Source organism: Oenanthe melanoleuca, chromosome 4 (assembly GCF_029582105.1).
Source record: "Oenanthe melanoleuca isolate GR-GAL-2019-014 chromosome 4, OMel1.0, whole genome shotgun sequence".
NCBI lineage: Eukaryota > Metazoa > Chordata > Aves > Passeriformes > Muscicapidae > Oenanthe > Oenanthe melanoleuca.
This window is the reverse complement of record NC_079337.1, coordinates 4425589-4452515: the sequence shown is the minus strand read 5'-3', so window position 1 is coordinate 4452515 and position 26927 is coordinate 4425589. Positions and strand designations below refer to the sequence as shown.

Here is a 26927-nt window from a genome sequence, read left to right as displayed (position 1 = left end):
CCCATACAACCTGGCCTTGGAATATGCTCTTTAAATTATTCAGTCACCTACATCAGCAATTTTTCACTTCTTCCATCTAGGATTTCCTATCAAACGTCTCTGAGTGACTGCATATGGAGTAAATCACAATACATTTACATCTATTCAATGATATAATATGACATGGGTAATAGATGCTTATAGAATTCCTAGTGTAACCCTTTGGGTAACAAGTGTTTTTGTGATGAGCAGCAGTCTCCTACCTGGCAGATTTATTGTCTGATCACCCAGGAAAAGCCTTCTGGCAATGCTTCTCCTGTACCAAGCCCTGGGAAAGGCCAGGATCTCGCTGAGGCGGCGCATGTCGTATTTGAAAGAAGCAGATCCTATGTCACAGACAGCTGAAAAAGCACATGCACACACTTGTAAATTCCCAGTAATAACAGGTTCTGTTAACCAACTCAAATTCTGCTTCACCTAGCAGGATTGTCTCTGCTGTCACGAAAAAATAGTTTTCCTGAGGTGTTGCCATTTCTCCAAGTCCAAGCATTAGATACAAATGCATTTTATAAAGACATGATGGAACCCAAGAACACAGATAATGTTGAGTCCTACTTGTCCTGGATGTGCCTCAGACTCCTCATGGGAAGATTTTAATAGCAGATTAATTACAAACCATCCTGCTGTTTGCCCAGTAAGTCAGGATCCCATGTGCAGGGGCAGAAAATAAGTACATAGATCTTACAAAAAAAAAAAAAAAAAGAAAGCTGCCAAGAGTGAAATCCATCACTGGAACAGCAGTTCTCTAGTTAGCTGTGATTAAAATGAAATAAGCATTTACCAGATATGTTGATCAATGTGGTGTCTATCTTGCTGGTAGCTTTGCTTGCAGACTGACTCTCAAAGAAGGAGGAGCCTCCTGAACGCCTGATCCGGGACAGGCTGACTTTGACAAACTCCAGGTTGATGCTCAAGGAGTCCTTCCGGCCAGTGACTGAAGTTGGCTCCTCATCCACGTTCCCTAGAAGCAGGAAGGAAACATTTTCATCTTCTGTGATCCTTTCAAATCTGCAGTTCAGAAACCCGTGGCACACTTAAATAATATTCATAAAGGCAAACAAAAGCCTGTTCCATACCCAAGGCTCCTGATCCAGGGGTTAGCACAGTAACAGCTGATTTTTGTTTTCCAGCTCCGTAGGGATGGAACACGTAAAGGGAGAAGTCGGACATGCAGGCAGTAAAGCTCAGGCCTGAAGAACTGCTGCTGGAAGTGGTCAGATCTGACTGACTGCTGCTGTGCCTTGTCCTGCCCAGAGGGCTGCCAAGGCCAGGCGATGAACCTGGAATCAATTTTTGGGGCAAAAGTCAGATTTTGAAAGCATTTTCAAACATGAAATAATACTCGATGTTAACAGCAGTATTAAACAGACAAAATACACTTCAAATTATGCCCTTTAGCAGCAATATGGCTTAAATATTCTGTGTATAGAATTGACACACTTATTACCTGGTGCTCCAGATTTACCAGCTGAATTCTTGGAGCCACTCTGTGGAGTACTGCTACCAATGGACACACTTTCTGATGGGTATGTTGTGCCTAAAGTTTCCAGCTCTCCTCGGTTGGAGGAGAAAACGAGATCCAGAGAAGGCAACTTCAGCATACACTCAACTCTGGATACTGGCAAGCAGCTGAACTTGATTTGAGAGGGCTGACAGGCAGAAAGAAAATAAAGCATTCAGAAGAGACACTTGAGTTTTTATTCTTTAACAAGTTTTTTTTTTTTAAAGAGTTTTTATTCTTTAAAAATCAAACTTAGAAGCATGGATTATTTCAAAGACAGTGACTAAAGCAAGTTACTAGCCTGAATGTTGAGTTAAAACCTCACCTGGACTCGTACATAAACTACCACATCTACAGGGAAGGAGGAATATGCTGATGTTGAGGATGACACCAAGGATGTTGTGGACTCTTCTAAGGGGTCTTGTATATCAAACTGTCCCATGTCTTCATCCTGGGAACTAACAGCTGTTAACAAGTACAAGAACTCATTAGAAGGTGGAATTTGAAGGGAAAAGCAGCTTAATACCAAAAAGCCCAGAGTGCCAGAATACAACTATGCAACTGACCTGTGTAATTCCTTTCAATGGGTGTGATGGGAATGGTTTCAAGGGCTTTCTCCAGGAAGTCCAGGAGACAGGGACTGATCACCATCTCCTCTGGCAGTGACTGGAGTGCAACCCACGCGTAGAGTTTAGCAGTTTTCACTCCACCACTTCCTTTTCCTTTGGCTGCAACATTGAGAAGATACACTTGTCTAAGGTGATACCACTGAGCAGTAGCTGATAAACATTAGGAGACACTTCATAACTTATCAAGAAGTGCCCTCTAATTTTTTCTATGATCTAAAGAGATCTAGATCAGGTCTGCTAGAAGAAATTAAGTCATTAAGTTTTCACTTTGCAAAAATACCATTAGTCTGTAAGGCTTAACTGCAGTAATTCCATTGCTCCTGCTCTTGGCCAAGCACTCTGTTGTCATTGTCAACACCTCACTTTTTAGAAAATAGCACTGAAAGCAAACATGGATGTCCAAGTTTAGGACAAAACTGGGGAAAAGCCTCCACCGGCGGCAGCTCCATGCAGACAGCGAGGTGTGGGAGCGGGAGAGGAGCAGACAAAACACCAACCCAGGACAATGGACAATTCTCCAAATACAAAGTAACTACAGCTGACTGAAAATGAAAGTGGTATTAGGAAAAGTAAATGCACAGGTCTGGAAAGAATGTCAGTTTAAATAGAGAAAATACATCAAAAAATTAAAACTGCAAACAGCAAGGCCTTCTATGTTTATGCAAAGAATACTGAAGATTCTAAACCATAATTTTTGAAAGCTTGGAACTAGTCAGAGTATAAACTAATAAAAAGGTTACTGTCTTGTAAATTTGTGGAAGAGGAATCTTGAATCCATGCTCATCAAAATATTAATACGCAGAGAAAATATTGGCACCAATTTACTTACTGTCTTTATGTAGTATAGATACTAGAATGAATATACATCAGTGGAGACACAGATTTAAAATTCTCCAAGAAAAATATAAAAATTAACTACTAAAACAGATTCAAAATCCTTTCATTTGCTAAAAAGAAAAAAAAAAATCACCGACTTTTCATTCTGTGCAAACTATTCCGCCTCATGTCTTTGACTACATTGTCCTATCTTACTTTTACTGCAAAATAAAGACAGTACAAGTTGGTCTTCATTCCAGGGGAATAGTTTTCATAGGAAAAGCACTATTATAAAAACAATGTATTATAAACAATAAAAAATGTGTTTCAAAATCATTCAGTACTGATAAATACTTATAAAAATACAATGCATAAAGAAATAAAGCAATTACAAGCCAACCTCTAGTCTGGAGAGGCATTTATATTATCATACAACTGCCATTTCCACACCAAATGCGGAGCTTACAGACATTTAACCAGCAAGACTCAATACCTGGACATGATGTGGTAAGAATTCAAAGGCAAAGATTAGAAAAAAGAGTAGGGAACAAAAGGGAAGAGAAGTACACAACATCTGGTCATCATAAAGAGGATGACCACCTAAAGGAATAAGAGCCAATGGTTCAACAGCATGGAGAATTGAGGAAGGTATCTCCCCACTTCACTGTTCTCTCCCAGCATCGCTGGTGAATTTATAAGGCAAAACCTACAAGCACAAGTTCCAGTTATTCAGTTTGTGTGGTGATAAAGTTCTGACAAAATTTTTGTGTTTAAAGAAATATTTAAATGCCAAAGGAGAGAAGAGTGAAGAGTGAAGAGTGAAGAGTCTCAGAAATTGGAGATGCAATCTACATGCCTCTGGATCTGACATGAGGTAACAAGAGCCTCCTGTTTGAAAACAGGAGTCACTGAAGACAAAACAAAGCTGGTATTAGAACTCATCTTACTCCAAATCATAGCTATTTAAAGGCCTTCAATGGGTGAGATATTTACAGGTATTTACACTTTGCTTTCCAACATTCTTTTGTTAAATGAAAACTGTGAGAAGGCAGTGACAGCCCAACACTGGGATATGGTGACTATGAGAAAAATATTACTGAGATTGGTTTGGCAAACAATGTCTAAAAATGCCACTTTATAAACTGCATTCTTGCTTCTGGGTTCAGGTTTCTGCAGACAAAGTGAAGCCTGGATAAATATAGTGCTCCAGGTAAGGTGCAGCCAAATCTAAAGGCAGTAGATTACACCAAAGAAAAATATTTCCATGAAAAGTTCAGAAAGTTTTTCTATAAGTACCTGATGGGATGGGTGGGGGTTGGGGAGGAAGTAAGGTGTTAGTCTTGCTGTGGATAGTGCTAGAGAGAGGAGGAGATGTGGCAGTATCTTTCATACCATACAGCTTGGACTCTTTGGAAAGGGTGCGTGGCAAAGAGGATCCCCGAGAAGTGTTTGGCGATTCAGTCTTTAGAGTCTTGGAGTTGTAGTGCAACTGGAAAGCAAAGCAAAATCAAGTTACTTGGCATGAAGCACTCCATTTCTGTACAGCCATTTGGTGTCACTCCATCCCTCCAAAATGTATTTCTTATTGTAAGACGTATTACATTCCAATTCATATCCTATACACAAAAAGAACTAAAAACAGGATCAAAAAAAAAGATAAATTAATAAACTATTTTAAAATTCAATGAAACACAGAGAAACAGAGGAAATTCATTATTTAGGAACAGTGTCTAAAGGTTGTTTCTCTCCGTTAAATCATACGCATCCTGTGCCACCTCTGCACTCAGCCTTCTTTCTGTCTTAATGTGTGGTGCAACTGTTCCACTACTAAACACAGGCACACAGAAACCGGCATTAAAAAAAAATCAAACTATGATATTCCAACAGTTCACACCTTCTCTATGTGCACAGTAGACTATTACTGAAAACACAGAACATAACAAAAGTTGTAGAGAATGTTTAGTTATTCCTGAATTTGACTAAAAGCAACAGGCAGGACCTGAGGTATAACTCTTATCCCTGAAGACAGCCTGGAATACTGGACATGGACACACACAGTCTTTCCATATTGAAAGACTGGAAAAGCCAAGTTCTAGCAAGTGAGGAGCATTTGATTTATGGTATTGCCTAAAGTGAATTGCATGAAGTTTTTCTTCAGCAGTGACAGATTTTTCCCTGTTCTTACTCCATTAGGATTTCAAATCATAAAATGCAAGGACATTTCTGTTGAGAACCTTTCATGCTAGGATACAGAAACAATTAAAAAACCAAGGGAGTGTACAGTTTGACTGTGCTGGAGAGAAAACATTGTCACTGCCTCCCTGCTGAGTTATCCCTTCATTTTACCTTTACATCCACCCCAGGAATATAAAACACTGTTGTTTCCACATCACTGGATTTTGTCTGTAGAGATGATGGCACTTTCTTGCCAGCAAGTAAGTGAGTAGTAGATGCATAATTAGTTTGAAATTTCTTCTTTTTTGAAGGAGATTCTTGATCCAAACTCCTGGAACTCCGATCATAGCTCCTGGAATAAATATACTCACGTTATTAAAGTAAATTTCCTGTGTTCCACTGGCCCAGAACAATTGCAACTTATGGTGCTATTATTAAGCAGTGATAGTAATGAACTAATAATGCACAAATTCTTACCTTCTCAAACTAATGTCATCGTGCTCTTGCTGGAGCATCGTGGGATGCAGCACACACTTCCCACAATCAATTTCAACCCTGATATCAAGCTCAAAGTCGATGTTTCTCTCCGTGGTGGTGCCAGTGACACTCCTGTTGGTGGGTGTTGTTGGCCAGCGCTCGGTGAACAGCTGGTGCACAGCAGCAAAGCCCGTGGCTTTCTTGCGAGAGGTGCTCCTGCACAGGCACAGGTGGGGGGCAGCTATCAGCAGGACATTTACTTCAGTAGGGCTACAAGGCATTCCCAAACTATGTCCACACTCAGTGCATCATCTTATAAAAACCTTTCTGGGAAAGGCCTTATCTGATATTCACCAATACAGTGACCCATCTTACATTAACACATTACATTTCATAATATAGGGTAGCCCAAAAAAACTAAGCTTTTCTTAAATTCTTAATCAAACAAGGAACAAAAATATATATACACAAGAAATTTCATATTTGTAAGTATCTGCATTATTACATCCAGTTTCTGGAACTACACCCTGTTCTGTGCCTCAAAAACCTCACTTTCCAAGTTCTTTTATTCTGTTCCAAGCCCTGAAATTTTTAACAGTTACCTCCTTTTCCAGTCAGAATCCCTCCTTCCCACACAGTCACCTCTAGTGAACACAACCTTACCCGCCTTCCACACACACACACTTGAGCGTATTCAGTATTTCACAGAATTTGTAGCTTTAAATTCAACATTTCAAGTTTGAGAGTAGGGAAAGTAGTGAAAGTATATTCAGGTGTCTCCTCAATTTCTGTGCTGCTCCTCAGGACTGTTACTTACGGTGGTTTCCTATAAAAAAAGGTCCTCTCCCTGTCATGGTCATCGTCCTTGTCCGAGTCCTCGCTGCTGGAGGACAAGCTGTCGTCCCGGCGTCCCTCTTCAGGCTGGAAGGGAATGCCGGGTGAGAAGACTACTGGAGTTTTGGGTGAACCAAATACCGAGCATGAGCCTTCACTAGTAGATGAGTAATGGGAGGGACCATCAATAGTTACGGACAAAAGGTCCATTTCTGTCTCCTCTGGAAACTGATTGTGAAAAGACAAAAAGATAGTAAATTTCCACAGATATGATTTTCAACAAGAATGCAGTAGGTAGATCTGGAAATAAAGAAGCAAGAGTGCTATGAGAAACTCTCACTTCTGAGTTCCTCATAACACAGAGAGAGCAGGTAAAGGAATTGCAAGAGGGATTATGAAAAAAGAAGGGAATGAAAGCTTGGTGGGGAGACCTTTGCCTAATGATTGAGCTCAGCCTGCTAGACAAAGACTCATCATGCTCTTATCAATTTAGAAGGAAAATAAAGCATTTCATTTAAATTTCAGAACTATTTTGAAAGAACAGGACAGAAGACAGCCCAGGTGCCTATGAATTGCAGAAAGCATTAGTGAAGGCACTACACAGAATGTACAGCACTGCTCCTGGGCATCCCAGCCCAAGCACAGAACTAAATGTCCTAAAGGAGCTTCCTGCTTCTAACAGACATCATATCACAAGCAATTTTCCAACATTAAATTCTTAAAATGCTCTTAAAAGCACCTACAAGTGATAAACATTAGCACTTCCTATGCAGTGTCACTGTAGAGCTACGCAGCTGTCTGCAAATTCAAATTAGACCTCTGCTGAGCAACTGCCATGATGACAGGAAAATACATTTTTTAAAAAATATTCAACATTTGATGTCTCTAAGTGATTCATAGTATTTTGCTATGTCAATAAAACCTAAGCTAACTGGGCTTTTACATAACAATAGATAGGGGAGCTTTTAAATATGAACATATTTAAATCTGCAAAGCACATTCCCAGGTATCATTTCCACCATTTTCTCAGAAACAGGAATTTATTTTATGGGAGCGTGAGGAAGAGTTAGATGGGAGAAAAATTACTGTCGCTTCAGTTTGGTTTTTTTGTTTCCTTGTTTAGTTTTGCCTTTCCTGATTTGAGTTTTGGGGTTGCTTGACTAATTTTTTTTTAAATAAAACTACTCTACTATTTTCCCTAAACATGGTTTTGAAAGCATTTAAAAAACTCCACTTGTTCTCAGGATATTAAGTTTTGGAACATTCCCTACTTGCTATTATTTGAAAATGTCTCATTCCAGATTAAATATAAGAATTTTAACAGAAATAAGAGTGTGAGAAGATGTCCTCCCACCTGGTAATTATTTTGTACCAGTGTTGATCGCTGTTACACTGGAACACAATGTAACAGGTGAAGGCACGCACTAAAAACATCCTCTAAAGCACATTTCAATGCTATATTTGGGTCACTTTACATCAGCCTTGCTCAGTCTATAAGCAAAAAGCTAGTAAGTCATTTTACAAGAAGTTTTAAGTCTACATAAGGGTGTAGAAGCACTTGGATTGTTGTTCATCAACAATAAATCATGTTCCTCTGCTTAGTGTATGTATTTAAAGATTTTCCATCTCGATATACATTCTGTTTAGCTGAGTGCAAAAGACATGAAATATTGAAAAGCAGCTCCCTATGAGATAAATTAGTTCTCTGGCAAAGAATACTTGTTTCTGCTCACAAATACCTGAAAATACCCTTCCCCTGGACTGCTGGATTGTTGTGCAATCCCCAAAGCTGTTTGATTCAACTTAACAGAAATGAAAAAAAAAAAAAAAATAGAAATTAAAACAATAATCTCAGCATGCAAAATGAACATGTTTAAAATGAGAAAACATAGCCAATAAAAAACAAAAACAAAGAAAAGCAAAACGCAAAAAAACAAAACAACCCCAAACCAATTCAACAATTCATTTCAAACACTGAGAAGGATACACCTGTAGAGCTACAGCAAACTAATATCCATTTCCAAAAATATATTCAAACACTGAAAAACCCTAGGTGATTTTCTGCCCACCTCTGATAAAAATTCCAAGAAAATGACTACTGTGTGAGCCTAAAAAACAAATCAAGCCCTTATAACATATTTTATTCTCATGAGTCAATTAACTTCTGTGCCAAGAAACCAGAATACATCAGACTTATTTTGTTAGAAGATAATCTTCCGAAAACATATCTGTAATTTGAGGCAAACACAATTCAGGTTTGCCTGGATATAATTATCTCATGAACTGGTGATCAAATGGCACAGGAAATACAAGTCTATGGCATATAAAGTAATTCTTACAGAATCTTGTATGTTGAAGGTTACTCTTGGCCCAGGGGATGCAGCATCCACACGGATATCTGGGAGATCTTCACTGTCTCCCAGGCGAGAGCTGCAAGCAAAACAAAACCAAAACAGCTTCTTGAGCTGTACTACAGGATTTTAGGGTCATGCAAGCATTTAGATGCAGAAATGTAAGGTCATACTTGTCCTCCTTTTAGGGAAGAATATATAAAATCGTAATTAAAGCATTTGGGTACATAAAATGAAAGAGGGAGAGAAGAAAAGAGAAGGAAGCTGCACATGACTTGGCCAATCTTCTATCTCTGATAATTTCTCTATGCAAGCTTTTTAATCCTGAGCCAACATGCAGTAATTACAGAAACAAACTACCTGTAATCCAACACACGGAACAATTATTCACACACATAAAAGCACTCCACTTTCTTCTTCTCATTACAACAGCCCTTTTAAAAGGCATATGATTGTAAATCAGGTGTAGAAAATAAGATTACATGATGCCATTTTCCTTATGTAAGTTTCTTCAATATGTTTTGAAAACAGGATTCTGTAGACAACCCCAAGTTGCTGTAGATGTGAAATCTCAGAGATTGCAGAAAAATGAGGAAAAAATGCTTTTTAGAACATGCCTGCCTTTCAAAATGACCTCCTCCTATCCAGTTCCACCACAAACAGCTGCTGCCTGTGGTAAAAGGACTCTTCAGGCCAAAGTCCAGCATTTCCCCTGTTCCATGTGCTGTTGTGGCTATCACTGGTCCCAGATTCCCAGAGGCTCACCTTGTTCTATCCATTCTCTTCAGAGGAGGCCTCCCTGATGCTGAAATGCTCTTAGATCGGCTGTAGCTGGGTTTGTAGCTCAGACCCCACTTATCCTTCAAGGAGGCAGCCTAAACCAGAAATAACATTGAAATGCAACAACTGAGAACACAGAGAAAAACTCTGGCAAGCTAAAATGCTACTCTACATGGGAGTGCCAGCAAAGTACAAGGTTTTCTGGGACATGAAGTATTATAATATTCTCAAAGTAGCTTAATCCTGCTCACCCTCATGCTGGATCTACGGAGCTTTTTGCGGACATCTCTGCGGATGTCGTTCACAGCCACCGACTCCAGCTGCTGATAGCGTTGAATTTCTTGGTTTATGGTCCCTTCACTTGCACCTAATTTCCTGGAGATGAAGCATGGTTGAGTTATCTTACAGATATTATTTCCACAATTCCAAAAATGTGTGTTGTAAGAATGCTTTCCCCAGGAATTATCCCATTTTCTCTTCTGTCCCAATATTTTGACCAGTGCCAAATATAGCCACAGAAGTATGAAGATCAAACATTTAACCTAAAATCCTAATTTCAGATAAAATTTCCCTCTGAATGGTGACAACAATTTCATTTTAAGTACAACCAGTAAAATGTGTATCCCTTTTCATTATTTAACATGTAACTACCAACCTCTGTATTCCCATCCCAGACAGATCCCTTTATATTAAGTCTATATGGGGGAAAAGGGGGGAAAAAAGCCAAACAAGCCCAACAAACCATGTCTGCAAATAGTATTAATAAAATACACAGAAGGTCAGATGAAATTAGTAAAATTTCAAATAATTTTTTCTTAAGGGTTTTCTCAAGTACAGTATAAAAGTTCTCAAGTTTTATCTTGAAAACATCATGTACAAGATGCAAAAAAAAAAAAGAAAAAAAAAAAAAAAAAGAGTAAATTTAAATATTTTTCTTCTTCTTCTTCCTAAGCTTATTACAGTTTCAAAGCAATATATTTTGCTAAAGTAATCAGCATGATAATAAATCAAGATGGAGCTATGATTTTGAATCAATCAGAAAAGGATTATAAATCAGTCATTAAAATGCAGAGTCAGAAAAATACAGACTAATCTGATACTTACGGAACAACCAGAGAGATTTGAGAGAGTACTTGCATATATTGCCTCTGCTTTTGGAATCCTAAAGGATAATCTTTTATTTTTAAAGAAAGGCAACGATTTGCACTTAACCATAACAGTGCCAGAATATGTATGATGAGAACACAAAGAACATAGACCCCACTTACTTCAAGTCATCGATGACTTTTGCTTGCTCATTGAGCTCTCTAATATCAACTAAACGCTTAATAAATTTCCTTCCTCGCTGTTCTCCAGTTTGGATACTGGAAGCTCCCTGGCGCCGGTGATCAACAATCTCCTGTTTAAAATAAATGCTTCATTAATGTCCTCCTCAAAAACTGGACATCAGCACATTATGAACAACAGGCAAAGTGAATTTCACACCTTCAAATTTGGACTAGTGCATGCAAAAGAATCAATTTGTGTGAATAGGCAGCTGATTGGATTTTTTCCAGTGATCCAAAGCCCATCATTCAGTTAGACACACTGTAACTACTACATACATGTCCCCATGAGCAGGATCTGCCTGCTTTCAAATGTGCTCTGCTAGGCTGGAGCAAATCCCGCTTCGCTGAGCCCAAGAGAAATTCTACAGGAACAGAGTATCGGTGGGTCGGGGGGCTCAAACCCAGCAGGTGATTTACAATCCGCTGCCTAAATGTGAGCTTGCGTGCATCTCCACCCAAGGAACCTCCACCTGATTTCTGAACAACAAACAGGAGCGTTAGTGTGCTGGGATAATGTTTCCTGTGTCAGCAGGCAAGAGACATTAAGCTGTTAAAATGGTTTTGTAGGAAACCAAAAAGCAAGGTCAGCAGCATATGGAGTAGGTTTCCAAAAATTTTTTTCATGTTAGTAACTTACTCTCCTGTGAAGAAAACCTAGAAGAAAGCCACAGCTTTTACAGTTCTGGTACCTGGGGTTAGGTGTTGTGTCCCCTCCATGTTTTCAAATCCAGATCAGTATTTCCACATAATACCAGTAGGAATATGATCTGCAACTTGTTGCCTTTGAAATATGGAGTTAGAAAACACACACACAAACATTTCTGATTTGCAACAAGACTATATGAGCTATGAGCTATAAAGACTCGCATGGTGGACTCAAGACCAAGACCTCTCCATTTGGCATAAGACTTTTTCCAATCAGTGGCACTTATTTTAGTGGATTCACTTACTGCATGTATGGTGGGAGACATGGTGTCAACTTCATCCTCATCTGAAAGGTCAGCTATGTTCACCGAGTTGAGGTCAGCAATGTCATCAATATCTTCCTCTCCTGTCAACGTTGTGAGGGTATTGCCCAAAGCATTCAGTCTTTTCCCAATGTTTGGATCCATGTGGACATCAATACCACACATCTTCCACAACACATTCAGTGTCCAGGTTCCAGCACTACTACTTTCTGTGTTTTAAAAAAAATTGTTTAAACAGTTTTTCCTCTTTTAAAAAATGCCCCATAGTGAATTATGTACTCATTAGCCAAGACAGTGCTTGTCAGTTACAAAGAACTGTCTTTTCTGCCCATTCTGAGAAAAACACCTTCCACAACTGAAATGCTTGATGAAAATACTTGACAGTATTACTTTAACAAGTGATACAACACACTAGGCAGACCTAATGAAAATACATTCCCTTCAGAGCAAGTAAAGAGCATCTCAAGCTTCAGCTCATGCAGGCAAGTACATTATTCCAAAACAGAATTTCTAACAGTAAGAAACATAAGACATATCTTTCTGCATGTACAAATGCTGACCTGTTTTTCAAGTCTTGAGCAATGATGCTGGAAGATGTTATGTGTGTCATGTGCCTAATGAATATCCTATCTGCCCAGGATTTTTCTGAGTGCCACTTTTCAGCACCAAAATACAGACCTTGCTCTAAGCACGACTATACAAAATAGTGGTTTTGTTTCTAGATGGAAGTATGAGCAGTACAGAGACTGACAGCTATTTCTGAATGCTCTGGAGAAGGTCCAGACTACTTAGATTGGGCAGAGGAAGAATTTGGGAAAAAGAGAAGCCTTTTCTGGGAGAGGAGAGAGAGAGGGGCAGCTCAGGGTAAAAAAAATGAGGAAGATTTAGCAATCCCTAGGACAGGAAGCAGCAGGACGACATTAACTGTTTATGGCAATCATTGCTGACTTTTCTCCAACCAATTAAATTACAACACAGTTAAAGGACTTAAATTTCATATTTTATGAATGATTTTTTAATATAAGACTTGATTTATTAAAACAAGCACATTACCTGCTGCAGCTTGTCCTGCTGTCCTAGAACACACTTCATAGGTACCATCTGGCACAACACCTACATGAAGCATACAAAGTGAATACACTGATTAGGCAGCCAAAGCTGTTTAGGGCAGCCCTTCCCAATCCCACCCTCAGCCTCCTGCCTACCATAATTAAAGATTGATAGCAGTTCTAGTTTTATTTCCCAATGAAGGACTTCTCTTTTTTAGTAAAGTGAAACTACTTGGTAACAGAGAAAATTCTAAATACGTATTATGTATAGAGATATATATGCATTGAAACAACTTAAAATTCCATAAAAATTTTAGAACTTTCACCATTCTATATATATAAATATTCTATACCAGACTATTAAAACTTAATGGTATCTTATGAAATTATATAGAAGCAACGCATCCAACTCTTCCACTCTTGGACAGAGCTTAAGTTATTACAATGATATACAGAGCAGCAAAGTTTATTAATAAAGGAAAATAACAACAAAGGAATATAACCTTTGAGATCCATATTATTTTGCTTTCAAAAGGCCAAAGTCTTATTTTTCAGTTTTTTTGGGAAAGCTCAGCTGTTTTTCAAGTCAATGGGAAGGGCAAAAGTTTATATCTGAAAAATTTATATCTGAAATACTCTTATCCAGTATGAAATCACTCCCACTTACATGCATTCATGACTAGATCTCCTCTTATTTCTGGTTTCCAGTCATCCCAACTTGTCTCAAAGCCATCAGCAAAGCGGATGCAGAAGTTTTTAAAATGTCCTTTGCTAACTAAAGACTCTGAGGAGCAGGCAGTGATGAGTGTGCTTTCAATAGTCAGGACTAAAGCAGAGCCAGTGTCGAGATCTGCAGAGTGGTTAGACTGGAAAACAAAATCACAGGGTGAATTTACTGGTCAGTGCAATGTCACAGTGATATTGTACATTTATAAAATGCCATTTATCTTTCTCTATTAACTGACCCCCTTCTCATATCTCCTTGTATTTTTCCTTCTCTGCAGACAGTTTCAAAAGCATCACCTCTGCCTTGCATTGCTGTTTCCTAAATGCAATGCCTACATTATAAATTTATTAGGGCAGCAGAAGTCAAGCTCATCTGGAAAAGGAAAAAAAATCCATGTTTAATCAAGGTCTATAATCCATATGACCCCATGACCACAGAACCCAAGTCCAGGATCAACTCTTTTCTCCAAGAAAGATGACACATGTCTTGATTGAACAATGATAATAAACAGCTTTAAACTCTGTGTGATTTTTTTCGGTGATTATTTTGACACGTACAATTAAGTACAATCTTGAGTGTACAGATTGACTGATTAATTTCTAGCTCTGTATATGCACATCTATAATTATGTTTCCCTGTAAAAAAGTCCACATATTTCCTTTTATAAACTAGAACTCTTTAGAAGCTTATATCACCTGGTTTTTGTACATGCACACCACACACAAAGTGGTATTTTAACAGATTTCCAATAGTCACACTTGTGCTTACCTGGGGTGTGTTTGTGATGGGCAGGCAAATTCCTAGGTCATTGACAGTCAGCTGAAGGAATAGGGTCCCAAACGCCTGTGCAGAGGTTTGCTGGATTCCAGGCAGCATATCCACCACTTCTTTTGTGGCCATATGAATGTCTTTATGTAAAGCCATTCTCTGTTCATTCCAGTTGTCATAGGCGGCCTTGTAGTTCAGCCAGAAGAGCACAGCTTGATGAGGAAACCAAAAATGTTTAATTGAAATCAACACATAAAGAAAACCAATGCATGCTCACTAAATGATTTTATTTTCTCTTTTTACAGCTCCTCCATTACTTTAAGTTCAGAGTGTGTACAACAATGGACACACACACATTCAGGGTGCAGTGATCGAGTCCATGCTTCAAAGGACAAAATGGACAAACTGATCATTTACTATCAGAGTTAATACATGAAAATAGACAAAGTCCTGCTGTTTTCAGCATTATTCATCTGTGAGGATTTACAACAGCAACTTCCTCCAAACCACTGAAAACTAATCACCTCAGCACATGGAATTTTTGATATTTGGTGACAGATTTATCCATCTGTTGGCATGGAGGAGATCTCTCAAATTTCTCAGCTACTTAACATGAAATATATTGAATCCTGAATAATCAAGCCTTTCGAGAAAAAAATATCTTCCTCAGCATGAACACAAACATTTAGCAACTGTCTACAATACCTCTGTCAAAGGCCACAGGCTGGGCAAAAACAATAGGTCTGTTCAGAGTAATGAGCACAGCTTCCCTGTCTGATGAGCCACTGATTTCTTCTCTGAGAGCGTTTCTTAATCCAATTCTTGTCTTGAAATAGGCAACTTGATGGAAGTCTGAGCCAGCTTCTTCATAAACCTTAAAAAATTCCAAAAAATGGGAAGAGGGAGAGATTCGCACCAGAGAAGAGTTCAGGGATGGGGATGGGAAGAAAAAAACCCCCCAAATTACTGCATTTAACAAAATATAACATGAAAACAAGTTGTGTCCCGTCCTCTTTTTCTTCTCTAGCCAAAGTCCCTTTGAGGATCTTCAACATTTTTGCCTTAAGGTCTGACTACAGCATTATTTTCTTTATTTATCATAAACTGCTAACTAACAGAGCTATTTATATATCCAGATCCTCTATTGTGACAGTTGACTTATAGGTCCTAAGATTTTTATTTGCCTGGTTGTTTCTAGGCAGCACAAAATACTTTCACATCCTAGAACAAGTGACTCCAGGTAACAGCAGGTTTAAGAATACAAGAGGTACAGCTGTCAAACCAAGACAGACAAACTAGGTCAAAATGTAGGTCTAGCAATGTCTGGATCTCCTCTGATCTTATTCTTTCATTCAAATATTTTAAAGATTGTATCAATATCAACAAAGTTTTGAGTTTGGCTCAGTATAAAGGTTATTACCCTTCTAAGAGGCTAAGAAGTTCCAAGATATTAACAGTATGGAAAAAAAAAGCCTCTTGGCTTGATTCTGAAGCTTTTTAATCACACATTATTAAGAACATTACATGCAAAGATTTTGAGACCTAACCTGATGTTTAACAATCTGTCCCAGTGCCAGATTCAAATCCACCTGGCATTTTCCAAACAGTTTGAGGTAGCTGCTACTTCCAGGCATTGCTTTGGTTTGCAGTCTGTTGGAGAGCTCAAGTTCTATCAATCCTGTTTCAAACCTCACAGCACGCATTGAGGGAGTTGTAGCTGTCACCTGAATTCCCTAATGGATAAGGAAAGTACAAAGTTATGAGCATCTGGTTCAGAGGCATGATGAGAAAGGAAAAAAAACCCACCATGTTTTGTCATCATAAGGTTACCTTGAACTGCAGGCTCAATGAGTAAAGAAGAATTTTTGGTTTATCTCCATCTGTTGTGCCATCATGTTCATTCCAAAGAGGTATTGGTTGCTCCCCTCCTGTACACATTAAATATACACAGTCACAATTTTACCAAAGAAAACATTTTAAAACCAATACACATAAACAGGTGACCATTTTAAACAGTGACTAGTGGAAGGTTTATAAAAACAAATGAGTATTGAAGACCTCAGTGCAGATTCATTTTCTGACATATATTTAATATCTCTCCACTAAGAAGGAAGGAACAGCAGTATGTTCCTCCTTCCTGGGAAACTTCCCAAAGGAAGTCTCAAAGCCTATAAGGAGTGACACCTGCTTTTCAAAAAAGGTGTCATTTGTCCCCTTCACCAGTGTATCTCTTACTTATCTGACAACACAAGTTTAACATTTGACCAAATACTATGCAAATTCCTTGAAATGAGGAATTGAAATTATATCAATATTTTTCAATGAGAGTAAGAAAGCGTATTCTGCAATTATTTTATTTTTGGGTTTACTTCCTCATCCTGGCACATTTGATCCCAATCCTTGAAGAAGCAATCCTGGTTCTAATTCTCCTTGAGATTTATCTACATCCCAACTTAGTTTATAGGAAGAGCATGCTGCTGGAAAAGGCTAAGCCATTAATTCTCTCCAAATATGCCAAGTGATCTAATTACAGTTATTTGGTGGTAAGGACAAGCAGTTAAATCACAGATTCAAAAAACCCCAAACAAGAATAAATTTTTATCATTCCATTTTGTATCTGGATAATTTTCTTTTAATCAACACTGTCTTCAACTTCCAGATAAAATTACTATGGACTGCTCTGTTCATTTACTGGCTCTCAATTTGTGCAACTTCACCTTCAGTAATTGGTACTTAGAGTTTTTATATAAAGATAATATGCAAACAATGTTTTAGTGCAACACAAACTGCAATTAGAAAAAACATTGTAGCACATCACACTAATTGGTATTTTCAAGCCATTTAAGAATTACTTTGCTCCAAGCCAGAGGGACCAAGTCAATTTCTGCCCCCATTGTTCTGCACTGAGCGTCCAGACGCACAGATTTCTGACCTGGCCACATCCCTGCTGAATTACCCCAACATGGAAAGCAACAGTCACATTTGAAAAACCATCAGGCTGCTACTTGCAATACAAATTTACAGTCTGGAAAAGCAGAGAAACAACACTGGTAATAAATTCCTCACATAAAAATGCAGGGGAGATGGAAATACAGAGTCTAAGAAATGCTGTAAAAGCTAATAAAGGTTTCCTGGTTCAGCACTGTATTCTCCTCTACAAAAAAAAAAAAATGTTTAATAGAATAATGACAGCTGTCCGAAGATTTATTCTTTCCCTAAGCATTTTCTTACTAATATAGTAATATATTTTGGCTGGAACAAATAGCTTTGTTAGTCTTCAGGGAATTTGGCATTTTCCATTTTCTCCACTGCATGTCTGACTGCCTTAAGGGCACATCATGTGGACTTCAACCATTCTTTTATTGCATTTGTATACCTGAATAAATATATATATACACACACACACACACAGAGGGACATGAAAGGAGGTAGATGTACACACTAACACTCTTTTCACTTAGTTACCACTTTTTATTCTTTCTTCCTTCGTGATGTTTCCAGTGTTGATGAATCTTTCCACTAAAAATAAGCTGCATTTCTCTACCAGCCTTTTAGGATAACTCAAATAATGTTCAAATCAAAGTGAATACAGAAAGAAACCCAGCCAAGGTCACACCATGGAGAGACACAGAGACTGATGTCCAGAATGCCAAACAATCCTGATTCCCAATAAAAGTCCTGCTTATGATAAGCCTAGAATAATTTCCAGAGCTTCTGTTATTTCAAATTCCAGTTTTGCTTCCTGCTGCTGCTGGCAGTGCTAGAGGTGAAATGAGGGTGTCTGTGAAATTAAAGAGCTGATCCTGAGAGCTACATAATGTTGCCATCAAACAAGGTTTGAGCATTCTTATTAAAGTAGCTCTGAAGTGTTCTGCTTACCTGAAACCTTCTGTATGACCTCGTTTACTTCCTTCATGAACACTTTTTGCACAAATACTAAATGGTTTAAAAGGTCAGTTGTGAGATTGTGTTCAAAGGAACCAACCTGCAGAAACAGAACATTTGAGAACAAATCTTAGTTTTAAAGACAGAGGATTTTGAGGTTTTTTTTATTTTTAACTGCAAACATCAGAAATCTCAACTACAAACATGCCAGGCTGACTAATTTTTCTGACTAAAGAATTAGTTAGTAGAAATGCTCTGCTTTTCCTCAGCAGGTAGATTTGTTTTAAGCCCCATCCCTTTTCTCTCTGAGAAAATTAACTATGGAAATTGGCATGGAAGTAGAACCTGTGAATAGAACACTGTGTGTCGAGGAGAAAATTTTCTGTCATTAAGGTTTCCATGTCATGTCATTATTCCACTTATGGAACTAATCACAAAAAAACCCAAACCAAACCAAAAAAAACAGGTATAAAACAAAACAGTTTGTCAGTTTTTCAGTATTTGGATTCAACCTGTAAACCTGAGAGTTCTGGAGAAGGTAGAGGGTTAAAAAAATGTAAAGATGCACAGACAGAATTGTTACAGAAGGGAAATAAGTTATCAAAGTTGACTGCAGCCTTGAAGCCCTACCTCAGCCACACAGCGCAGGTAGTTCCCCTGCAGGTAGTAGCCTTGCTTGGCAGGGAGCTCATCGATGCTCCAGATCTGGTCAGAGTAAGTGTCATGCTCCTCCATGACATATTTCCCTGACATGGTGACAGGAGGCAGGTTGAGACTGGCCGAGGGAGGAATGGTCGACATGTCAGTGGCAGAAACTTTTGAAGTGAAGCGCAGTCTGTGGTTTGGAAGTTCAAAATTAAATCTGGTTTGGGCACCTATAAAAGGAAGGTGGGGAAAGAAAAGGTATGAACTGGGAGAAGAATCTATTATTTATCCTTAAATTTAAGAACAATTACTGAAGAATAAAAATTTGAAATGTTTAAAATATTGTTGAAGTGTACAGAAATAAAAGACTACAAGTATCCACCCCCATGATTCTGGGTTGCCTTAATTTCTAAAGAAAATGAAGACTCCACAGTAGTAAGATTGAGAAGGGAGTCATACAAACCACCTTGAGTATACAGAGGCCCTACAAGACTATTCTCAAGTAGCATTGCAAATTAGAATTTAATTAACCAGAGATTATAAACTTATTTTAGCAGCTAGAGGGAAGCTTCCTGGGAGGATGCTATATATGAATGTGTCTATGTTTTCATGTGCTTTTGTATTTTGCCTCTAGGAATTAATTGTCTGTACCAATCACAATGTAACTTCTCTGTATGGGCCCATCTGACTGATAAAAAAAGCTGATGGCAACAGATTCAAAGCTCTAGCTGTAACTCAAGAAAACCTGAGTGCTTTTGGATGCTCATAGGAAGGCCAAACTAAAAACAGTAATGTTTGTAAGGTTCCAGAGAGCTGTTACCTGTCATTCCATGACTCCTCATTCTTCCCATCTTGTACTCTGCCTTCAGGGAGGGCAGGAGTGCTGCTCCGATAGCGATCCCATCGATCATGGCACTGAACTTCAGCACTATGGGCTTCTTTTCCAAGCCCTCTGGCAGCTGGGGGAATTCATTCGTTTCAACTGGGGTTTGATTGATGCTCGTGGGAGTCTTCTCAGAGGGCAGAGGAGTGGCCACATCTTCTTTGGCTGGCTGAGGTCTGTGGAGGGAGACAAAGAGCAGGAAGCCCACTCTGTTAATCTATGGCTGTGCCACAGAGAGCCGAGGTGGCAAAGCCCTGGCACTGGGCGGGATGTGGGAGCACTCACGCGGTGGAGGGCTGGCGGATGAGGTCGGAGATCTGCTTGGAGAGCTGGTGGGAGCTGCGCACCATCATGCTGTGCAGCGTGGCCGGGTGCTGCGGGATGTTGATGCTGATGGCCCCCACCTTCACCACCGCCGCGTTGTTGGTCTTCAGCCCCCGCTGGGCGCTGTACAGGGCCTGGGATTTGGCAATGCTGCACTTCACCACCGTTCTGACAGCAAAAGGGAACAGCAGTCATTTGCATGCCCTGCCAGTTGTAGGTTAAACTGTTTTTAAGTGTAATCCGAATTTTGAAGTAATATTGTTTGTCAACTATACCCACATTCCTTTTTCTTTCACTTTACACACAGATGCACTCACTGCATGCCACAAACAACTACACTACACTTAAGGGAACTACACATCATGCATGGTAAAAATACCCATTCAAAACTGCTATTCTTGCCTAAAGTAAGGTCATTTCAGTCCATACACACCAGGCTGCACATAGACAAATTTGCACACACAGAAACAAAAAAAGAGCCTTCCATTTCAACTCCTGTTCAGGAATAATCTTGAATCATCCTTTTGGTAAAAAGTCAAATCTGAGTTTTGCATCCAAATAGGTCATTGGAGGAAGTACTTAACAGTAAATATATAGCACGTCATAGATGAATTTGTAAATTAATACTGATGAATTCAAACAGTTTGTTCCAGAATCTAAATGATGTTTGTTCCAATCATCTAAACTTTATTATAATGTTGAGGAGGATATGGTTCACAAAGGTTACCCAAGACAAAAATAGAACTGCACTAAGCTGACAGATTTTGATAGCACGACAGAATTTTGGCATAGCAGAATTCACTTAACTCCTATTAAAAATATATTGGGGTAACACATTAATGTTTCTGTGGTCAATTCCTGGAGGGTTACCCAATGGAAGTGTATTATGCAGCCAACACAGAATTACAGCCTCAAAGAGAAGGACATGGAGCTGTCAAGATGCAACACATCAACTAAAATGGCTGAAAAATAGACTATAAAGTTGCAACATTCAGTAAGTTTCTCAAATACTATATTTCAAGGGATATAGTTAAAACACTTTTTGTATCCTATCTAAATTGTTCATAGACAGTTTGGTCTCACTGTGAAAAATAAAATACTCATTGAACTCTACTCTCTAACTAATGTTTCTTCTTACTCTTATGTTAAAATATCAGCAAGCCCCAAGTAACCCAGGTGTGGGAACACAAACAAACAAAAACCATCACACTTTTGACTGTAATCAAGAAATGCACAGCACTGTAAAGCAACCATTGGCCTATCAACAGCAAATTAACTGACTGAAGTTCCAGGAACGTTCTCAGATTTTCACAGCTATGCAAGAGAATCAACTGACCTAAAGCAGATCAGAATTACTCTTTTAGAGCAGTCTGTCAAGTAGAAATTAACACAAAACATTTCACAACAATTTTCCAAAAAACACTATTTATATAAACATTGCTTAAGAAAAGGTCAGAATTGTTTTAATCCATCTCTTTAAAAGAAAAACATAATTATTTCTCTTAATGTTTGCTCATTTCCTACTCTATTCCTGCTACCATTCTGACTCAACTGTTGTGAAGCCAATCAAGAACGCATTTCCATCTCCATCTATAACACAAAATACTACTGCATTCAAACCATTTAAAACTTTTCCTTAATTAAAAATTTATTACACCAGTATAGCTGTTGCAGGAGAAAAAAACCTCAGCAAAATTAACTGTGCTTTTCTCCATATTTCATGCAACAAATTCATTTCACCACTGCTTGCCTACAAAAAACCTACTTCCATGACAGAATGAAATGTGGAACAACTCTCTGGCTATCCATTTATTATTAATGATTTGCAGCTTGCTTTCCTCCAGTGATATGCCTGGAAAACACCTGGTTGTTTCTCATTAAAAACATTAATCAATATTTAGGTTATATACCAGTAATGCTTCCAGAAAGAATTCTATGTTCTCACATCAATAACATAAATGATCACTCTCCACATAAATTTGTGACAAAAAGTCTTTGTCCCACTATAGAACTGACTACAAGGCCAGTACTAACAGATTTTTGGGAATGTTGTAAAAAGTGGAGGGGGGAGGAAAAGTCAGCAGAGGCCCATAACACACCCGACCTATCCTACAGGGATTGATCCAATCCTTTTAATCATTAATATTTTGTTGACCACATCATATGGCAGCAAACTCAACAACTCAGTGATGCACTGGTTACATGCTACTACCAGACAAAAAGGAACAGAATTCCCACTATTTTCCCTACGTCACTTGCAGTTTTACAGTCTATCATCTCTCCTTCCAGAGCTATAAGGACATTTTAAAATTAATCCTTTATTATGACAACACTGAATAAACAGACACTGTGAAAGAGGAGACCTGCACCCACACACAGATCTTCAGCTTGCCTAGGAGTTAAACCAGCACACAGGAAAACAAAGACAAAAAGCAATGGCCCTGCTCTGGATAGCACCACAATTACCACTCCAAGCACAGCAGTTCCAAAGCAAATCTCACCTGTGTCTTCCCTTAGACTTATCAACAGTATTTTAGCTCATTAAAATAAGTACAGAAGCAGATCTAAAGAACTTAAGGGCCGGTGAAACCATTCTAACATTACAGTAGTGAGTGTAGTGCAACAGTAGCCCCTAAAACAATATTGCTAACATTGACAAGGGCTTTTTTTAGGCAGGTATTTAGCAGGCTTCATTTAAAAACAGCTTATCTAGGTAATACCAGATGTTAAACTAAAATGTATTCAAGCAACATCTGCCTCCACAATCACACACAGTAGGAATGCAGCCATTAGCTACACAACACGGAGTTATTTGCAAGACTATTGAACATAATAATATGACATACAGAAACTCTTGTTTGGCTGTGCTTGTAGGAGATGTAGGAAAATCCTCCAGTCTACAGATGAAGATTGAAGAGAAAGCAAGAAAAATAAAAACAAAGCAAATAAAGAATAAACAGTCATGCAAAATTAGTCAGTAAATTACTTGTAACCCACAATATGACATTCATTTTCAAAATTACCAAGTTGAAAATTTTGGTTTTGCTCACGTTTGTTCTTTGTTCTTGTTGTTTTTAAGATCTATCATTATTTCCCCCATTTCCTTTTATACCCTCCCTGTATGTAAAACAGACATGAAGAGCTTTGGTCATCTTCAGAAACCCTTCATGACTGTTAGATTGGAATTTTTATTTATCCCTCTGAAACAAACTTATTGGAAGCAATTTAGCTGAGGAAATTTTATAATTCTGTATGTTTTAATTTCTATGTAACATCCTCCAAAACACTCAAGAATTAAAAGGAGAGATGAACTCAAGTGACATTGCTTAGCCCCTTTCTACAGAGTCATGTTCCAAGACCAGTCCACATACTGAGGGTTACCCAGCTAACACCCTAACTGTGTGAGGGTGACCTGTGCTACAAAGAATTGTGGTTCAGCTCATTTTGCAACTCAAACAGAAAGAGATGCAGCTGGGAACAAATTAAAATAATGCATGGCCCTTTTGAGTCACTGAACCTGGCAGAAATAAAAAAGCCAGAACAATGTGGATGCTGAGCAAGTGATTGTCAATGTTCATGCACAAGAGGTGGTTCTCGCCCCCCTCCCCTGCCAGGTTGTGTCAATTATATAGAGGCTGAAGAGGGGATATTAGAACTGTAAAAATAACATGAGAGAACAAAGAATGATGCATCATGAGAGTTGAAAAATTTATCTTTTTAAGAAACACTATAGCTCTTAAACAGGAATAATTAACATCAGTAGATTAACTACTCCCTACAAATCTCCTATGCTTTGAATCTACAAGTTTCAAAAAGCAATTAGAAGCATAAGAGAAAGAATACAACTCATACCACCTCTATCAACTTGAGCAATTTAAATTGTGAGACTTCCTACTTACTGGATATTTGGGGTAATTCCCTCCAGCAGGACGATATTGACACCTCCTATGTGAGCAGTGGCACATGTCTCAGTCATCTTTTGGTGCAGCACATCTTTAGGAAAAAAAAATTTAACAGCATTCCAGTCAGTACAATACTTCAGGTATGCTTACTGCTTTTAAAAATATTGCAGTAGAAAAATAACTGAAAAATTACAGCTTTAGCAGTCACATTAAGTGATGCCAACCATAAATTGTGCCAAGAAGAAAGCTTTTGAAAATGAGTGACTGTCTTCTAAGAGAATTTCCTCCATGGCATTTTCTGAAAATCCTGCATACTTTTATAATCCTGCAGCATCCTAGTAACAGTTGTTAAAAAAAGTTGTTGAATATTATTATATTGCACACACACGAACTTGTGAAGTTGGCAGCAAATTTAATTACAGAGAAGGCTTTAGCTCATCCCACCTTTCATTTTCTCTTTGAGGGTGAAGCTGCCATGGATTCTCTTCAGCTCAGATTCCATGGTGAGGCCACCAATGTCAGCCTCCAGGTGGGTCCTGTTCACCATCCCTATCCCGAAGACGATGAGGGTCACGTGCTGCGGCTCCGAGGTCACCAGGCTGCGCTTGCGCCCGTTCTCCTGCTCGTTCTCAAACACCACCCTGCAGCCAGCCTCAGTGGGGCTTCGAACACCTACAGCAACACCAGCAGTTACTTAAGGCTTTATCTGCAATAAATCCTTGGCATATCCCATTTATATCTGCATTTCAAACCAAGGATCCCATATCTTTTGTGCCAAGGAAACTCTTCAGGAAAATTATCTGCGCCTCTCGCTCCACCCCAATACCATTGCAATTGAGCCACATCCCAGACATAATGATGACAATAATTAATTATGTGGTTTCATTATGATCCATAGATATGCTCTTATGTACCTTATATAAATATTTGCAATTATCAGATTTTATTGTTGTACCAGAAAAATGCCCTGACATTTTCCAATTGATCCGTTTATTTTTTGATCATGGCACAGGCAAAAGCTCTTATAATGATCTTTTGGATGAGCAAGTTTTCCTTTACAATGCTCAAGAGGCTAAAAATAATGTAAGAAAATTTACATTTCGAGCAGATATTCTAACTGTGGATATGATATTCTGTGTATGAAAGATAGTGCCTCTGTTTAACTAAAGTTCTCATTTGAGACTTGCTTAGATTTCATTCTTCAGTTAAAAGAAATCCAAACTATATAGACATAGAGCAACTATACCATCCCTTACATATTTACAACAATCTAAATTCCGCAACAAAAAGAACGATACTAAGTCAGCTCTCAGATTTACTCTGGTGTGCTGAAATACATTGGAAATAGCAATAACTACACCAGATCTCAAGATTTTAGGTGAAATTATCACCCAAGCATCTATAACTTTTGTGGGATTTCATGAAAAATCAGTATTTCACCTTTCCTGCTCTCACAATAAGGTTCACACTTGGTTTTTTTCCTACCGTCAGTCAGTCTCAAGGCAGAAGTTGTCTGCCTGTAAATGGCTGATGCACATGCTTGCATATTTTCACAGAATGATAATAAGCTGCATTTCCAATAGACCCTTGAACATAAAACAGCACCTCAGGAGGAACAAACTCAATCCATACTACAAAATTAGTGAGAGAAGTGAAGCTTTTCTTTTGTATATCACAGTGAACTAATCAAAAGCTCCCCTCCATCCTCACCACTTGCCCCTCTGATCCAAGTTAGATGGGGTGGGCAACTCTCAAAAGCCACCTCACAACCAAGCTTTAGAATGCCCCATTTAAACAACAGCACACACTCAGTTATTTGGGCTCATGAACCACTTTACCTGTTGGCCCAAAAGTTTCAGAAGACTTTTCTAGGATGCCAGTTGGATCAGAAATGAGTGAATAGAAGTTCAGTAGCTTATACATATTTTGCCAGCACTCCGCAGAGGGCTCGCTCTGTTCCGACACGGTAATGGAGTCAGAGTCATCCATATGGATTGTCACGTGGTCAACCACATCTTTGGAGCCTTTCCGAGACACTTTGGAAGTCCTTCGTTCCGACCTCCCCAGGGAATTCTTGTTCCTGGACTCCTTCTTGTTGTTGTCATTGTTTGCTCTCTTGTTCTTGGTGTTGTTCACCCTGGTGCCCCCGTTGAGGCTGCCCCGGGAGCTGCGGCTGAAATCCGAGGAGCGGAAGTCCCGGTGCTTGCGGGTTTTGAAGGTGGGCGTCGGGGAGGCCGAGCCGGCCGTGTACCTGCTCAGCTTGATGTCTGTCTGCGTGGCCTTGATGTCATCAATCATGGTGCTGAACTGGTGGATGAGCCTCACCAGGGCCATGTCCACGTGCTGGCTGATGGACTGGCAGGAAATGGTGAAGTTGCAGTGGAAAGTGTTGTAGTAGCGCTTGTTCAAGTCGTGGAAGGAAAGGGCGTTGGTGGAGTTGTGGGGGGTGCACATGGATTTCTCCATCACCACGGCGCTGATGCTGAAAGTCTCCAACATCAAAGCTGGCTTGAATTCCAGAGGAGGAAGATTGACAGCTCCTTGCCTAAGGAAAGGAAAGGTACAAGTTACTACTGTGTTGCTTTTTATGAGAGTGAGAGTCAAATATGGTTTTTACACAGCTGACATCTAATTTACTGAACCCAGCCTTTTATTTCCCTTAGGATATCACCCTTCCACCACCGTTCTAAATACAATAAAACGAACTTTTATGGTTTCATACTGTGTGCTACTAACATAGAAATCATCCAATTCCATGAAACCTAGCTTGGCATGCAATCATTCCATTATATCCTAAAGCTTTGTCCAAAATTGGTCTGGGGGAAGATTTAGCATTTTCACAAAAG

General features: G+C 38.9%; 1 protein-coding gene across 5 annotated transcripts in view; it reads right to left on the bottom strand.

Annotated features, from left to right (window-relative positions):
* Positions 1-26927, bottom strand: part of BLTP1 (bridge-like lipid transfer protein family member 1) — an 86683-nt gene that overhangs the window by 6033 nt on the left and 53723 nt on the right. The window contains exons 46-76 of one of the 5 annotated variants that reach the window (XM_056489996.1): positions 25920-26626; positions 24526-24753; positions 24079-24172; positions 23026-23076; positions 20141-20347; positions 19793-20031; positions 18958-19202; positions 18322-18427; positions 16273-16370; positions 15990-16175; positions 15148-15316; positions 14443-14654; positions 13615-13813; positions 12952-13011; positions 11881-12107; positions 11207-11407; positions 10871-11001; positions 9854-9977; positions 9588-9697; positions 8811-8901; positions 8211-8273; positions 6455-6699; positions 5638-5853; positions 5332-5512; positions 4282-4474; positions 2107-2268; positions 1866-2005; positions 1487-1688; positions 1116-1319; positions 821-1000; positions 243-380 (exon numbers count right to left, since the gene is read on the bottom strand). In XM_056489996.1, the coding sequence (XP_056345971.1) occupies positions 243-380; positions 821-1000; positions 1116-1319; positions 1487-1688; positions 1866-2005; positions 2107-2268; positions 4282-4474; positions 5332-5512; positions 5638-5853; positions 6455-6699; positions 8211-8273; positions 8811-8901; positions 9588-9697; positions 9854-9977; positions 10871-11001; positions 11207-11407; positions 11881-12107; positions 12952-13011; positions 13615-13813; positions 14443-14654; positions 15148-15316; positions 15990-16175; positions 16273-16370; positions 18322-18427; positions 18958-19202; positions 19793-20031; positions 20141-20347; positions 23026-23076; positions 24079-24172; positions 24526-24753; positions 25920-26626 (5609 nt within the window). The remainder of the gene's footprint in view (positions 1-242; positions 381-820; positions 1001-1115; positions 1320-1486; positions 1689-1865; positions 2006-2106; positions 2269-4281; positions 4475-5331; positions 5513-5637; positions 5854-6454; positions 6700-8210; positions 8274-8810; positions 8902-9587; positions 9698-9853; positions 9978-10870; positions 11002-11206; positions 11408-11880; positions 12108-12951; positions 13012-13614; positions 13814-14442; positions 14655-15147; positions 15317-15989; positions 16176-16272; positions 16371-18321; positions 18428-18957; positions 19203-19792; positions 20032-20140; positions 20348-23025; positions 23077-24078; positions 24173-24525; positions 24754-25919; positions 26627-26927) is intronic. The other 4 variants (XM_056489998.1, XM_056490000.1, XM_056489997.1 and 1 more) reach the window with 4 other exon arrangements.